This window comes from Pituophis catenifer, unplaced genomic scaffold, assembly GCF_029215685.1.
Source record: "Pituophis catenifer annectens isolate HBS135680 unplaced genomic scaffold, rPitCat1.0.hap2 SCAF_1, whole genome shotgun sequence".
Taxonomy (NCBI): Eukaryota; Metazoa; Chordata; class Lepidosauria; order Squamata; family Colubridae; genus Pituophis; species Pituophis catenifer.
Genome location: NW_027256881.1, coordinates 255,371,625 through 255,388,290, shown reverse-complemented (window position 1 = coordinate 255,388,290; position 16,666 = coordinate 255,371,625). Strand labels below are relative to the sequence as shown.

Below are 16,666 nucleotides of genomic sequence, written 5' to 3'. Positions count from 1 at the left end.
TTAGTCTTCGATGAGTCAAGCAGAATGAGTGGAAAACTTAACGGCTAGCAGGAGACTTGGTCAAGAAGGAGCTGCTGCAAAGAATTAAAACTGACGTGATTGCTTTTTTCCTGTCTGAAGAGAGATTGCTATTGAGACTGACAGCATAAATGTTGGCCATAGAATTGAGTGCATCAGGAATATAAATCAGACTTTATGGGAGGAGGGAGTTTGGCAGTAACTATTACTTTGTGGCAGCATGGCTAGGAAAGCCACAGATACTCAAACATGCCAAAGTAAGGCTAATAGTAACAAGAGTAAAAGTTTCATAGGAGAGCCAAAAGTCTGCACAAGGGAGCTACTGTTCAGTAGGGTAAAGCCTTGTTCTATCCAGAACTGTTGGGAGGGGTCAGTTCTGATATCATCACTTTGTCACAGGGATTGCCAAATGGAAACATATTAGCACAGCCTGACAGAGGTATGTTCATAGTAAGGATGCAGGAGTTGGGTGGAAGGGGCCCACTTTTTATTTAATAAAATCCAAGACACCTTGAGGTCTGCCAAATCTATTATTTCCTTGGTTTGTTCTGAGGGATTAGTCATTGGTTCAGCATGTGCAACAATAAATCAATAACTTTGAATTAATAACTTTGATTTCTCTGTGAAATTCTTGGTCAAATTTAAATATGAGTCAGTAAAATTTAAGGTTTTAGAGAAGAGACTGGACGTCTACTTGTCTAAAATGGTATAGGGCAGTGATGGCTAACCGTTTTGCTGTTGCATGCCAAAAGTGGGGGGAGTACGGGGGGGCCGCGCGCCCATGTGCCCACACCCATAATTCAGTGCACCCCATCTGCCTGCGCATGCGTGTGACACCCCCCCCCGCTCCCCCTGCTTTTGGTATGCGAAGGCCCGGTGGCCCCAATAGGGCCATTTTTCATCCTCCCCAGGCTCCAGAGGCTTTCTTGGAGCCTGCGGAGGACAATAACGGCCTTCTCCTCTCCCGGAGGCCAGAAACAGCCCATTTCCTGACTTCCTATGGGCCCGGAAGGCACGGAAATCAGCTGGCCAGCACGCACATGCGCGCTGTGCTGAGGTAGGGTAACACTTGCGTGCTCACAGATATGGCTCCGCGTGCCATTTGTGGCACGTGTGCCATAGGTTCGCCATCACGGGTATAGGGTGTCCTGCTTGAGCAGGGGATTGGACTAGAAGACCTCCAAGGTCCCTTCCAGCTTTAGTCTACTTTAGAAATTGTTTCACTTGTTTGATATAATTTGGAAGTTTACACTTTGTATTCTTCAGTGCTAGAGAAAACTGGTTTTCCTTCAATACAATAAGTTACTGTGAAATTTATTTGCTACGTGCAGGTAATTCTTCACATAATGACCACAGTGGAGCCTGGAATTTTAGTCTACGTTGTTGCAATAATAAGTTGAGACACCTTCTGATTGGACTTGATTCTATGACCAGTTTTAAGATGGTCATAAAGCAAGCCTTCACAGATGTTATGTAAATCATTGATTAAGTCATTAAATCAATTTTCTGAATGGGCATTTTATGCATTGCAAATTGTAGTTGTGTAACCACAGGTCACTGTAAATGTGCATCAGTTGCTTGGTGCCCGAAATGCGTTCATGTGACTGCAGTTGGGGGCCAGCAGTCGTAACTTTGAGGATGGGTTGTAAGTAGCTTTTTAAAAGATCTGTCTGTAACTCCGACCAGTTGTTAGGCTACCTGTATTTTTTACTTATTTGATATCTGCATTGAAAAAAGTGTAACAAACTATTAAGCTCCTTTGTGTTGTTGGAATGTTTGATTTTGTATGATTGAATAAATTAGTCCAGTATAGGGTTAGGCAATCAGTCAGGGAGAGCCATATACACAAACCAGTTTTTCCTGTCTTCATGTTGGAAGAAATGTTGTCTATGCTTCTATGTATTCTGGGGCATGTAATTTGGAGAAAACTCATCAAAAAGATAGTCTAAAGCACTTTTGCAACATTAGGACCAGCTGGGCTGATGGAACTCTGTATATAAACACTGTATATACCACTTGTGCCGGCAGAGGAGAGGTATGCTGGAAATGGTTGATTAATAAAAAAATACCACCCACCCCATTCCCCACTCCGTTCCCATTCTCCCCATGTGTCTTTGGCTGTAAGTTTGATTTTAACATTTTAACATTTTATATTTTAATTAAGATGTAATTGTAAACCGCCCAGAGTTACCCTATGGTAAGATGGGCAGCCAATAAATTGTATAAATAAAAAATAAAATAAAAAAATAAAAAATAAATATAGTATAAAATAAAAAAAAATTAAATTAAATAAAAAATATTTAAAATAAAATATAAATATAAAAAATAAAATAAAAAATAAAATAAAAAATTAAATTAAAAATATTTAAAATAAAATATAAATATAAAAAATAAAATAAAATAATAAAATAATAAAATAAAATAAAATATAAAAATAAATTCATTTTGGGACATCAGGATTGTTTTCTGACTCTTTATATAATGCAATATTGTGACATTGCTATCCTAGGTGCATTGGGAGCAAAAATGGATTTTGGTTGCCTGCAGTCTTACTGAATAACCACAGTTTTCCTTTTACTGAAGACTTGTTATACTTTTTCTTCTCAGGAGTGCATTATAGATGAAGACTGTGAAATTGGAAAATACTGTGCATTCTCTGATTTGGAGTACAACTGTCACATTTGCAAACCTCAACACGCGGTGAGCATTTCATCTTTATCCACTTTCTTTTTCTATCTATAAGTTGATAGGTTAGAGTTAAATTGTTAAAAGATAGCTGTTTGTTGCATTATGCCTACACATGATGTCTCATCTGAAGGCTCTAGGAACTGATGATTTTGTGCACAAACCAGACAGTTTCTAAAGTTGGAAAAGCATGGATAAAATGGCTTCTGAATACTCGCACTTTATTACCCATTTCTGTAAAATGTAAAATATGTCAAAAAACCTTCTAGATCAGTGGTTCTCAAATATTTTGGCTGCAGGCCCTCTATATTATTAAAAATGATTGGAGACCCCAAAGGGATTTGGTTTATGTGGATTATGTTTAACAATATTTTTCTATTAAAAATTAAAATCTAGAAGTTTTAAAATGTTTTATTTATTTATTTGAGTTTGTGGTTTTCATGAAATGGTTTTCCCAGCCCACAACTTGAGAACTGCTATTCTAGATCAACCATCAAATTTTGATGCCTTCCAGGTACCGTATTTTTTGTACTATAAGACACTCCGAAGTATAAGACGCACCTAACTTTTGGGGAGGAAAACAAGAAAAAAAAATCTGCCTCTGTTTCCCAGCAATTTGCCTTCTTGCAGCAAACAGCAAACAGCATGGTCAGCTTCAGCACAGCCTGATTTAGCACAAGCAGCTGATTGACGGTTGGATCTGCATCCCGGAATACCTCCTATCAGCTGTTCCAGGCTGCGGGGATTGCCGCTGTCCATCGGTGGCATCGCTGGCAATCGCCGCTGTCACTTATCGCCGCCTATGTGCGTCCCATTTTCGGCCTCCGTGCATCCCTGCCGGCTGGAACGGGCCCAAAATGGGACATGCAGAGGCTGAAAACAGGATGCATGGAGGCTGAAAATGGGGCATGCGGAGGTGGCGATAGGTGACAGTGGCGATGGCTGGTGATGGCAGCGATGAGCGGTGGCGATCTCCACAGCAATGGCTGTGTGGCCAGAAGATTTTTATAGTGGAAATCCATTCATCTACAGAAGATCCAGATTGAGAAAGCATGCAGTAGGTTGTATTTAATTAGTCTGTTTTAATGTAATTTAATACATTGGGTTCTTATCGGATAAAATGAAGCTTCTGTAGGACGTATGGAGAAGTATTCTTTATTCTGATTTAAACTGATTGGAGACTCAAGGGTCTATAGGAACTTTAATTACTTTCATATACAAGCCATGGCCTAATCTTTTTTTTTTAACTAGAATCTTCATATTTTGATACAATTGTATCAAATAAAGTAGATTAGGGTTTGAAAAATTCAACAAGTCCTTTTTAAATTTTTGGTTGGCCTAAAATGAGTATTATCTTGGAACATGACTCATGAAAATATCTTGTTAGTCTTATTTAAGAACTGATAGTTCAAATTGCACTGAAATAGTTTGAAAAATATTTTAGAAGATATTTAATGTCAGAGTAGGTAACCTAGGATCTAGAAGGGAAAACTCAATATTTCCTGTCACAAATGCAACTCTTTATTCTTGTTTGCTTGAAATTCTTCAAAAATAACTTGCTTTCCATTTTGCACAGCTATCTTGTACTATATGTTCAAACCATTTTAGCAATTAAAATAGCATATTACCTTAATCCATTGGTGTATAATTCTTTGGGTATTATGTCAAATGATGGCTTGAGTATTTTGCCTTTGTTTCACTGCACTAACATTGTGTCACTGCAAATTTCATCATATTCTGTTCTAAAACAATAAAATTACAGGCACTTTTAAAATTTCCAGACTTTTTTGAGATTTGACATGTATTGCTGTTACATCTGTTTGCCTATAAATTTCATTTTTGGGGGGGTTAGAAGAAAAAAAAGCAGGTTATGTGATACTAAACAGTGAGAGACACAGAGCTCCATTTTTCCAAATCTCACTATAGATCTAAGTATTAGATCAGATCAGAATGCTTCCAATAAGTTGTTCCTGTGGACATTTTCTTATTTTTTTTATTTTTCATTTTTTAAGCACTGTTCTCGGGACGTGGAGTGTTGCGGACAACAACTCTGTGTATGGGGTGAGTGCATGCAAGCTGTCTCAAAAGGAGAAAATGGAACAATTTGTGAAAATCAACATGACTGCAATCCGGGTTTGTGCTGTGCATTTACAAAAGGTCAGTCCCTTTTATATATTTTTTTAAAAATTGTTCTTCTTGTTTCCTCTGGATAATTAACAGAACAAGTTACAATATCTGTATATATGAGTTTGTATTTCCTTTAAGATATTAAATGGTGTTAATATTTAAATACTTTGTATCAAAGAGAAATGGTCTAATGTAACATTCTTCACAAGTAAGCATCTTGTTTCAAAGGAGCATGTTTTTATATCGTCTAAGATTTCATTTCAGCGAAGAGCAGATTCCTTACAGAGAAACTGAGTGAATAAACAGAGAGAACTAGTGGATTTGCTTGGGGAGTTCAGCGGGGGAATTTAAGGGGGATACCATAACAATCAAGACTTTGTGTTTAACCTGAAAAAAAGACAAGAACAAACAGTATACAGCCAGTAGAAAGATTCTTAAGAAGCGAAGATGAATGGACAGAAATTCCATTTTGAGCCACATTGCTTATAGCATATTTTGCTGCCTGAAAAAAAAATAACCTCCTGGAATATATTTGCATCAAATCATGCTTGTTGCTTTCCTTGAAATAAAAGTCCTAAAATTGGATTGATGAGTGATAATAGTTCACTTGTAAAAATGTGAAGTGGAGTTATCAGTTCAAAGAAAAGCTCTATGGCAGAAATATATAATGGACGCATTCCTCCATTAAAAAGGCAGATAAACAGAGCTGTGCAGGAAATGAAACTTGCAGGCAGAAGCAAGAGGCAGATGATATATTCTTCACTACTGGAAATCAGGAATACTTTTCAGACCCTTGTAAATGAAATAGCCTCAAAATGTTCAGAGGAAGAAAAAGACAACAGAAAGAGAGGATCATAAATCTCCAAAGGATAGCTATGTCCTAAAAGAAGATAAAAGTAAGAATTATGATAGCTGGTGATTTACTATTGTAAGAAATTGTATGGCAACTGGAACCATTGGCTTGTGAGATTGTTGTCTGCCCAGAGCAAGAATAAAGGCATAGAGAGAATATTTTTCAGATCTTATCAAGTTTGGTGACAGTTATTTTTCCCTGCTGACAAATGTGAAGACAAGTGATACTGCAAAGACCAGGTACAACTACATTAGTCTAGAGTTCTTTGGAGAAAATTAGGATATTGACAGCTGCTTACCATCCTTCCAGTCCATTGAAGATGCCCAGAAAGACAAAACCTGGGTAAGCAGATTGTGTCAACAACAGCTAATCTTTGCTTATTGATCATAATTGAGCCTGGAATTTTGGTTGAAAGTTGTTGCAGTCCTTAAGTAAGATATCCACATCACCACTTCATTTAACAACTGCTATCCCAGTTCCCTCAGTTGTGGTTGTTAAGCAACCACACAAGTCATTAAGCAGATGGAGTGAAAGAGCTGCCTGCCAAAGCAGAGCTCTTTCTCTCCTGCACAGAAGGGAACCCCTTGTGTTGGCAAGCTGAATGGGGCTTTGATCCTTGGGATCCAGGTTTAGTTGGCCGAGAGCTGGAGTTCCCTCCCCACACTCTGTGTGCAGAGAAGGACCCTTTTAATCAGACTATTTGTCAGCAAAAGCGTTGCCTTCCAGATTGATTAGGCCCTGTGCAGGGTGGAGTCTCTCCAAAGAGCCAAGCAGCTCTTCCACTCTCAAGCGATTGGCTGAAAAAGATCTGCCTGAAATCCAAGCAAGAATTCAAACTTGAGTTTTCAGGGTAGATCTTCTTCAGCCAGCCGCCAGGAACCAGTCAGATGGCTACAGATTACAACCTTGTGTACCAGATGAAGCTGACAGGGAAGATTGCAAATGGCAATCACATGATTGCAGGACTCTTGGCAACCTATTGTTAAGTATGAAGAGTTGCCAAGCACTCAGATTGCAATTGTGATAAAGGGGTGTGTGTGTGTGTGTGTGTGTGTGTGTGTGTGTGTATGCTGCAACAGTTGTAACTTTGGGCATGGATCATAAGTCCCTTCAGTGCTGGTGATAATTTTTAATGGTCACTGAACGGATGGTCGTTTGGCAGAGTTGTATTGCAGGTTTGAATATCCATCCTTGCTAAGAAATCTGAATGAATTAATTTGGTAATGTTATAAATCTGTCCAACCAAGGTGAACACATGTTGCAGATATTTCAAAGAGGGAGGGGGGAGGGAGGAAGGAAGGAAGGAAGGAAGGAAGGAAGGAAGGAAGGAAGGAAGGAAGGAAGGAAGGGATTATAGTCAAATGTAATGAAGCTTGAAAACAGAAAGAGAGTAGATCACAAAGCAAGTCACATAGGCCAGCATAGTGGAGCTGGTGCAGGTAAATGAAAATTCAGAGATTAATAAAATAGAATAGAATAACAGAGTTGGAAGAGACCTTGGAGGTCTTCTAGTCCAACCCCGTCCAGGCAGGAAACCCTACACCACTTCAGACAAATGGTTATCCAATATCTTCTTAAAAATTTCCAGTGTTGGAGCATTCACAACTTCTGCAGGCAAGTTGTTCCACTTATTAATCGTCCTAACTGTCAGGAAATTTCTTCTTAGTTCTAAGTTGCTTCTCTCCTTGATTAGTTTCCACCCATTGCTTCTTGTTCTACCCTCAGGTGCTTTGGAGAATAGTTTGACTCCCTCTTCTTTGTGGCAACCCTTGAGACATTGGAAGACTGCTATCATGTTTCCCCTAGAAAAAGATTGTAATAATTAAAAAAGGCTTTGTGAGAAGAAAATACTCATTGATTCCACTTATCCCTCACATCATTCAATACAGTTGTGACAAGGCATGAGAGAATTGAACTCTGCATAGCATGGTATTCAGGTTGCGGTCAAGGTTAAATCACTCTGTGGATCTTAGGAAATTTCAAACAATAAACTGGCAGTCATCTGAGCCAATGAAAAGAAAAGGCTTTTATATTTTGAATAGTTATGGCCTTGCCAGCAGCACTTGAGTATGCCAAGTGGGGAACAGCTGAGGCCACAGTAGACTTGGCTTATACAAGGCTCCAGTTGGGACCAGCTAGAATCACCCTTGCTGAAGGTAAGAGATGTTCGACTAAAGCAGGGGTCAGCAACCCACGGCTCTGGAGCCGCATGTGGCTCTTTCATCCCTCTGCTGCAGCACCCTGTCACTCAAAATATGTGTCACAACTGCCAATGCGCGACACCCACAGGCACACGATTTATTGAGCTTTTCGACCCCAGTAAGCCAACCATGGATAAATCCAAGAAAAGGTTTTATAAGAAAACAGAACGTTTAATTTAACTACATATGTTAGTTTTGTGGCTGCTCAGGAAATAGTCAGGCATGGGAAGGGTTTTTTGACCCCCAGTGTTTTCTGTGGGAAACAGGTCCAAATGGGTCTTTAAGATTGCCAACTCCTGGACTAAAGTAACTAGTCACAAGTACAATCCAACAGCCTTCCAGTCCTGCTGGGAGCATCCACTGACAAGTGATAAAGAAAGGGATATTGAAGGGAAATAAAGAGCTCCAGAAGTGCCTTGCTGTAGACCCCAAAGATTGGAAGATCCCTAGAATGTGTAGCCTTAATAATAGTAAATGGTAGCCATCTACTGTACATGAGAAGGAATAAGGCTAGAGAGAAGAAAATAGAATAGAACAGAATTTTTTATTGGCCAAGTGTGATTGGACACACAAGGAATTTGTCTTAGTGCATATGCTCTCAGTGTACATAAAAGAAGAGATACGTTCATCAAGAATCATAACTTAATGATAGTCATAGGTTACAAATAAGCAATCAGGAAAAAATATCCATATAAATCATAAGGATACCAGCAACAAGGTTACAGTCATACAATCATAAGTGGGAGGAGATGGGTGATGGGAACGATGAGAAGATTAATAGTAGTGCAGACTTAGTAAATAGTTTGACAGTGTTGAGGGAATTATTTGTTTAGCAGAGTGATGGCGTTCGGGGAAAAACTGTCCTTGTGTCTAGTTGTTCTGGTGTGCAGTGCTCTATAGTGTCATTTTGAGGGTAGGAGTTGGAACAGTTTATGTCCAGGATGTGAGGGGTCTGTAAATATTTTCACGGCCCTCTTTTTGACTCGTGCAGTATACAGGTTGATAGCACTTGTTTTTTCTGCAGTTCTAATTATCCTCTGAAGTCTGTGTCTGCTAAATAAAGTTGTGAAGCTAAAAAAATAAATAAATATATAGATACCAGCATGGAGAAAGCCAACTTCTCTAAAAATCAGGTGCTCACTCCAGTGGTGGCAGCTGTGTAGGTACCACCCTTCAGGAAGGAAAAAGAACTCTCTCAATCTAAAAGCTCAGGGGCAAGAACATCATGAAGTAGTAGGCTAGTCATCTCCATAACAAATATCCAGTGGAATTAGGCAAGCTATCTGCACGAGGATATTCTGGTTAAGTTTCTCATCCTTCATGAATAGCAGTAAAGTTTAGCTTCTCCGTAAGAAATGCAGTCTGGGAAAACAGCCAAGAGCGAAAAGGCCCAGATAGAGATGAACAGGTGCAAGTTTGGAATATTTCCTAGAAAGTTCAAAGTGGAAACAGTAAGTTAAAAGCCTTCTTCGTGTCTTTATAACAACAGAGGAGAAAGAAAGTTTAACTTAGAGCTGGTCTGTGTATTGCCTGAATTTTTGTTCCATCCTGAATCTGTGACAGGCTCATATATTATCAGAATAAAAGAAAAAGAATCAATAGATTAGCAAGAAAGACAAAATACTAACAAGTAACAAAGGAAGATAGATCTATTCAATTCTTATTTTGGTTCCGTTTTCTTCAACAAAAACTTTGTGTTCCACAAGACAATGTGAAGGGCAGGAGGAAAGGAGAAAGATTCAAAGAAATATAGTTAGAAGTCCATTCTCAGAGACCCCATGAATTGCATCCTAGGTTGCTGAAGGAACTAATAGACTAAGTGCAAATCCATATATTATCTGTGAGAAGTATTGAAGAACTGATGAAAGGCCAGATAACCAAAGTAGAATAGGTACTATCATCATACCTGTGGTGGGTTCCAACCGGTGTTACCATCGGTTCTCTTTGTGCATGCGCTTTGCTTTGGAGCAATATGTTATGAGGAACTGAATGAAATTTAACAGATGTAAGTGCAAAGTTCTTGTCTAAGGAAACTAAAAAATATCGATTATATAGTGTAGGATGGAGGATACCTATAAAAAAGATCTTGTAATAGTAGTTAATTCCACATCTTGATATTAGACAGTAAATAAATAATAATAAATAAATAAATAATTTTATTTCTATACCGCCTTTCTCCCGAAGGACTCAGGGCGGTGTACAGCCAATTTAAAAACACAAGACACAACAATAATTAAAAATTAAAATAATTAAATAGATTTGGCCGATTTAAAACCCTAAAAATTAAAATACCCCAATTTAAAATTATTATATTGACAGCCCTGCCTGGTGGAACAACAGGGTCTTCAGTGCGCAGCGGAACACCCGGAGGTCGGAGATCTTACGTATTTCGGGGGCAGTTCATTCCACAGGGCTGGGGCTCCCACAGAGAAGGTCCTCCCCCTGGGTGTCGCCAGCCGACATAACTTGGCTGATGGCACCCTGAGGAGACCCTCTCTGTGGGAACGGACTGGTCGGTGGGAGGCTATTGGTGGCAGAAGACGGTCTCGAAGGTACCCGGGTCCTATGCCATGGAGCGCTTTAAAGGTGGTAACCAACACCTTGAATCGCACCCGGAAGACCACTGGGAGCCAGTGCAGCTCGCGCAGGAGGGGTGTCACGCGGGCACGAGTTGCGCCCATAACCACCCGCGCGGCCGCATTCTGGACCAGTTGGAGCTTCTGAGTCCTCTTCAAGGGGAGCCCCATATAAAGAGCATTACAATAGTCCAGCCGGGAGGTGACAAGGGCATGAGTGACCGTGCGCAAGGCGTCCCGGTCCAGAAAGGGCTGCAACTGGCGGATCAGGCGAACCTGATAAAAGCCCCCCCTGGCCACGGCCGTCATATGCTCTTCTAAAGACAGCCGTGCGTCCAGGAGGACACCCAGATTGCGAGCCCTCTCTGGGGGGGGCAAAGATTCACCCCCAATAGTCAGCGATGGCACCTGCTGACTATATCGGGACGCCGGCAACCACAGCCACTCGGTCTTGGATGGGTTGAGTCTGAGCCTGTTCCTCCCCATCCAGACCCGCACAGCCTCCAGGTAGCGAGACATCACATCAAGGGCATCGTTGGGGTGGTCTGGGGTGGAGATGTACAGCTGAGTATCATCAGCGTACAGGTGACACTTCACCCCAAAACCACGGATGATCTCACCCAGCGGCTTCACATAAATGTTGAACAGAAGAGGCGAGAGGACCGACCCTTGTGGCACTCCCCATGCGAGATGCCTCGAGGTCGACCTCTGCCCCCCTGCCAACACGAACTGCGAGCGGCCGGAGAGGAAGGAAGAGAACCACCGCAAAACGGTGCCCCCTACTCCTAACCCTCTCAACCGCTGCAGCATGATACCATGGTCGATGGTATCAAAAGCCGCTGAGAGATCTAATAGGACTAGGACAGAGGAGCAACCCCTGTCCCGGGCCTTCCAGAGATCATCCACCAACGCGACCAGTGCCGTTTCTGTGCTGTGCCCCTGCCTGAAGCCCGACTGGTACGGGTCTAGATAGATAGCTTCATCCAGGTGCCTGAGCAGTTGTCGTGCCACCACACTCTCAACAACCTTCGCCACAAAACGAAGGTTGGAGACCGGACGGTAGTTAACTAATTCAGCTGGGTCCAGGGAAGGCTTCTTGAGGAGGGGCCTCACCACTGCCTCTTTCAAGGCAGCGGGAAAGGCACCCTCACTCAGAGAAGCAGTTATAATCCCCTGGAGCCAGCCTCGTGTAACCTCCCGGGAGGCCAGTACCAACCAGGAGGGACACGGGTCCAATAAACATGTGGTGGCACTAATCCTACCCAGAACCCTGTCCACATCCTCGAGAGCCACAGGATCAAACTCCTCCCAGATAATATTCTCAAGACCTACCCTCGTCTCCTCCCCCAGACTCACCCAGTCGGAGTCCAAGCCTTCCCGAATCCGAGCAACTTTATCGTGCAGGAATTGCACAAAATCCTCAGCTCGACCCTGCAAGGGATCCTCCCGCACTCCCCCCCGAAGAAGGGAGTGGGTCACCCTAAACAGGGCGGCTGGGCGGTTCTCTGCAGATGCGATAAGAGCGGAAAAATGGTTAGATTTCGCCGCTTTTATCGCCACTAGGTAGGTCTTGATATAAGACCTCACCTGTGTCCAGTCAGAATCAGAATGACTAGTCCTCCAAATGCTCTCTGGGCGTCTTTTCCGACGCTTCATCTCTCTCAGCTCCTCAGAGAACCAAGGAGCCAATTGAGATCGGCATCGGGTCAGAGGCCGCAAAGGCACGACACGATCCAAAGCTCCGGCGGCCGTACTCTCCCAGGCGGTCACCAGCTCTTCAGTCGAGTCGTGTGTCAGAGTCTCAGGAAACGGCCCAAGCTCCGTCAGGAACCTTTCTGGATCCATCAGGCGCCTGGGACGGAACCATTTAGTCGGTTCCGTCTCCCTGCGGCAGGGGGAAGCGGTAGGAAAGTCCAAGTGAAGGAGCGAATGATCTGTCCATGACAAGGGTTTAATGTCTAAGTCCCCTCTACCAAGATCATTCAACCACTGACCACAAGTAATGTGGCCGCAAACGTGACAAATCCAATTTTAGATTGCACCAATAGAAATAGATGATCCGACAGAAAGTAATCTTTGCCTTCTATTCTGCTTTGGTTAGATTCCACTTCAAATACTATGTCCGCTTTTGGGTACCACACTTGAAGCAAAATTCCAAGAATTCAGAGAAGTGCAGTGAATATGATTGGGGATTGGAAATTAAATCTTGCAAAGAAAGATCAAAGGATCAGGATGTGTGTAGCTTGAGAACAAATGATTGAAAGGGAATAACTCTTCAAGTAGATGAAAGGAAGTTATGGTCTATTTTTACTCATTCCAGAGTGTGGAATACAGAATTCCACATTTTAAGTCACACGGAGGCATTTTCCAGTTTAATGTTAGAAAAACCTCCCCAAGAGTGGGAATTTGATAAAGGAACCCAGACAACGGTAGGTAGTATTCCATTGGAATGTTCAAAGAAAAGCTTAAAAGATTCCCACACTGAGCAGGGGTTGGATTTAATGGTTTAAATAGCAGCTTCCAATTCTCTGATTCAGTTAAATTTGTTTGTAACAGGAACATTATTGGTATGTAATGCTAGTTACAAATTGCATAGCAGTTGTGAAGCTAAGTATGTGTGTATGTATATGTGTCAATGGCACTTCAGGGCAAGATTTCCTTTGGGCTTCCTTGTCATAAATACTGTATTGTGTCTGTAGCTCAAGTAAACCCAAAACCTTTTTCTGAAATTATAATAGTTCGATAAAATATCTACCATTAATTTGCAGTTATAATGTGTTATGGTGTAATTTTAAAAGTGATTAAATTAAGTAACATGAATAATATAAATAATTCATAATTTTGCATATAATAAAAATAACCAGGCTCTTCCACTTTTCTCAACAGATCTTTTGTTCCCCATATGCACCCCCTTCCCTGGTGAGAGAGAACCTTGCCGTAATCCTTCAGATGGGCTTCTCAACCTAATTACTTGGGAGCTGGAACCAGATGGAGCTCTTGATCGTTGCCCATGTGCTCATGGGTTGATTTGTCAGAAGCAGAGGTAAAATTTCAGATTAAGAAGAATTAAACTCTCTTCAGAACTTCATTGGAAAATCAAGATCAGGCTAAATATTTCAGTTTTGAGGAACACACCAGTGCTTATTAATTTAGCATTCTGGATAAGACTGCACAAGTGTGTTGGAAGCTTGCAATCAAGGCAAAGCAGAAATCAGATTAACTTCTTACTATCTGCAAATGTAAATATAAAACATATATTTTATATGGAAATTATTCAAGCTAAATTATTCAAAAGGCAGGGAACTTATTCAAGGTCAAAAGGCAAGGTAAATGTTCATATGAAATACAGTCCCCCAAATCCCGAGAGTTAAATTGCCTGTCGCAGTCTATGAAATATGTGTATTTGAAATGTTTCCTTAAAGGTTTCAGATTATAGCTCTTGACCAAAATCATTGTTTCCAACCACAAGCATTAAGGCTTTCTTAGATTTTGGAAGAATACAATGGACACACACAAATTTGTAACTAGCAGTAATCAAGAGCAATTTTGTGTAGTTTGAGATCGTAAGAGAATGTGACAGACGGAAGACATTCTTTGTCTTGCCACTTTCTAAGACTGCTGTTTGTATTTCAAGCAAAGTTTCCACTACTGTTGATTTTCAGGAGTAACATAATCATAAATATAAAACCAGAAAGCATTGAAACTACACTCTGGTTAAATACTAGGAGTTGTTTCCAGTGATGAGAGCTGTAACCAGAGAAATAGGTTACCTCATGGAGATTTTCAGAGGATGGAGAGCCATCTATACAAAATGGTTTAGCTGACTTAGCTGACTTACTTTTATGAGTCAACAAAATGGGGAAAATAAAAGGAAAATACTCTTTGTCTATTTACATAGCCCTGAACCTGCCTAGATTGTTATGTAACAGAGGTGCACATATTTGTCACATTTGTACAGATTGTACGGTCCAGTAGTAAAGGATGGTTAAAATGATTTAAGGGCTGCCACAATACAATGTGATCATTACTCAGGATTTATTTTTTGTGCCAGCCTGAACTAATCCTTCAGTTTTCTTGGTAAGGCTTTCCAGAATTGGTTTATCACTACCACCTTCTTCCTAGAATTGAGAGTGACTGACTGGCCCAAGTTCACCAAGCTGGCTCCATGTCCAATGTGAGGCTAGAACTCACTCAGGGATGAAATGCTACCGGTTTGCTCCGGTTCAGGCAAACTGGTAGTGATAAAAACTACCGGTTCAGGTGAACTAGTAGTCAAAAAAAGGCTACCGGTTCCTCTGAACTGGTATTTCCGATGATCAGCTGTGCAGCGGGGTTTAGCTTTGCTAGAAAGCAGGAACTCCTTAAAGATGTACTGCATGATTTAGGGTGATAGATAGGCCTGGATTCATTGCATGATATGGCAGGCTGAAAGTAGCCCAGCAGGGAATTATTATTATTACTGGGTTACAAATCAGTCTAAGCTTCACAGCTCTAAGTTTTCTAAACTGAGTCAAAGGTAGTGATTGCCAAGAGATATAATTTTACTCTACTGGTATAAAATTTCTGAATATGCTATCAATCCCAGATGGAAGGTCACTATTGTCACTTGCATCACTGTCCACAAAGGTCATGAAGATTACATTGTATTGCTTGGAAGGATTAGTATGTGACTACCATGGCATTTTTAAATTAGTAGTAACAACTCCACTTAAAGGCCATAGCCATTGATTGTAAAGAGGAATCCTTCTCTTAACATGATTAATTCACTGTATTAATAGCATTGTTTTCTATATTGCTCATTATGTTATAAATTTTATAAAGTTAAATTTCAGGAGTTATCTTCGCATCTAATGTAGCGTGAATAAATTATTTACTGGTGTAGAATGATTTCAAAACTTGCCTATGATTTAATCCCTGAGTCTGTTTATTATTAACGAAGGTCTGGGTCCGAGGGAGACCACTGTGCCACAGATTGCCGGGTGTGAGTCCCTCTTTGTGAGATGGGGTCATGGGGTTCAGATGGGCTTGTTGCTTACGTACCTGGCTCCCTGCCGCGTGGCAACGGCCCTGCCCGAGCTACTCGACGTGATAGCCACGGTGGCAGTTGATACACCCAGGCTTATGGTCATGGGTGATTTCAATCTGCCGTCCGTTGGTGAAACGTCAGAGATGGCTCGGGAGTTCATGGCTTCCATGACGGCCATGGACCTGACCCAGTTAGTTCATGGCCCCACTCACAGGGGGGGACACACACTGGACCTGATTTTTGTCTCTGGCCAGTGGTTGAGTGGTCTTATTATAGGGGATATAGACATGAAACCCTTGTCATGGTCAGATCACTCACTCCTTCGTCTGGACCTTCGAACCGCTACACCCCGCCGCAGGGAGGCGGACCCAATTAGATGGATCCGCCCCAGGCGCCTGATGGATCCTGATAGGTTCCAGACGGAGCTTGGGCCAATTCCTGAAGATCTGGCACACGACTCGGCCGAGGACCTGGTAGCTGCCTGGGATCGGGCGGCTGGTGGGGCCTTGGATCGAGTCGTGCCTTTGCGGCCTCTGACCCGGTGTCGATCCCTCGCGGCTCCTTGGTTCACCGAGGAGCTGAGGGAGATGAAACGCCGGAAAAGACGCCTAGAGAGTGGTTGGAGGGCCAGTCTCGCTGAATCTGACCGAACACTGGTAAGGTCGCATATTAAGACCTACCTAGTGGCGATAAAGACGGCAAAGTTTAACTACTTTTCCGCCTCTATTGCGTCATCAGGGAATCGTCCGGCCGCCCTGTTCAGGGTAACCCGCTCCCTGCTCCATCTGGGAGCGCGGGAGGATCCCTTGGAAGGCAGGGCGGAGGATTTCGGACAATACCTGTATGACAAAATCGCTCAGATCCGGGGGGATTTGGACTCTGACTGGGTAGATCAGGGCAGGGTGACGAGGAATAGTCTTGAGAATGTTACCTGGGAGGAGTTTGATGCTGTGACTCCGGATGATGTGGACAGGATTTTGGGGAGACTTAGTGCGGCCACATGTTTACTGGACCCGTGTCCCTCCTGGTTGGTACTGGCCTCCCGGGAGGTTACACGAGGCTGGCTCCAGGGTGTTATCAACGCTTCGTTGAGTGAGGGTCACTTCCCCGCCGCCTTGAAAGAAGCGGTGGTGAGGCCTCTCCTCAAGAAGCCATCCCTGGATCCGGCAATATTGGCCAA

The 16,666-nt window shown here is 42.2% G+C and overlaps 1 protein-coding gene across 2 annotated transcripts in view; it reads left to right on the top strand.

Annotated features, from left to right (window-relative positions):
* Positions 1 to 16,666, top strand: part of DKK3 (dickkopf WNT signaling pathway inhibitor 3) — a 40,749-nt gene that overhangs the window by 17,245 nt on the left and 6,838 nt on the right. For both annotated transcript variants that reach the window (XM_070934156.1, XM_070934148.1), the window contains exons 5-7: positions 2,626 to 2,718; positions 4,716 to 4,860; positions 13,347 to 13,503. In XM_070934156.1, coding sequence (XP_070790257.1) covers positions 2,626 to 2,718; positions 4,716 to 4,860; positions 13,347 to 13,503 — 395 coding nt within the window. The remainder of the gene's footprint in view (positions 1 to 2,625; positions 2,719 to 4,715; positions 4,861 to 13,346; positions 13,504 to 16,666) is intronic.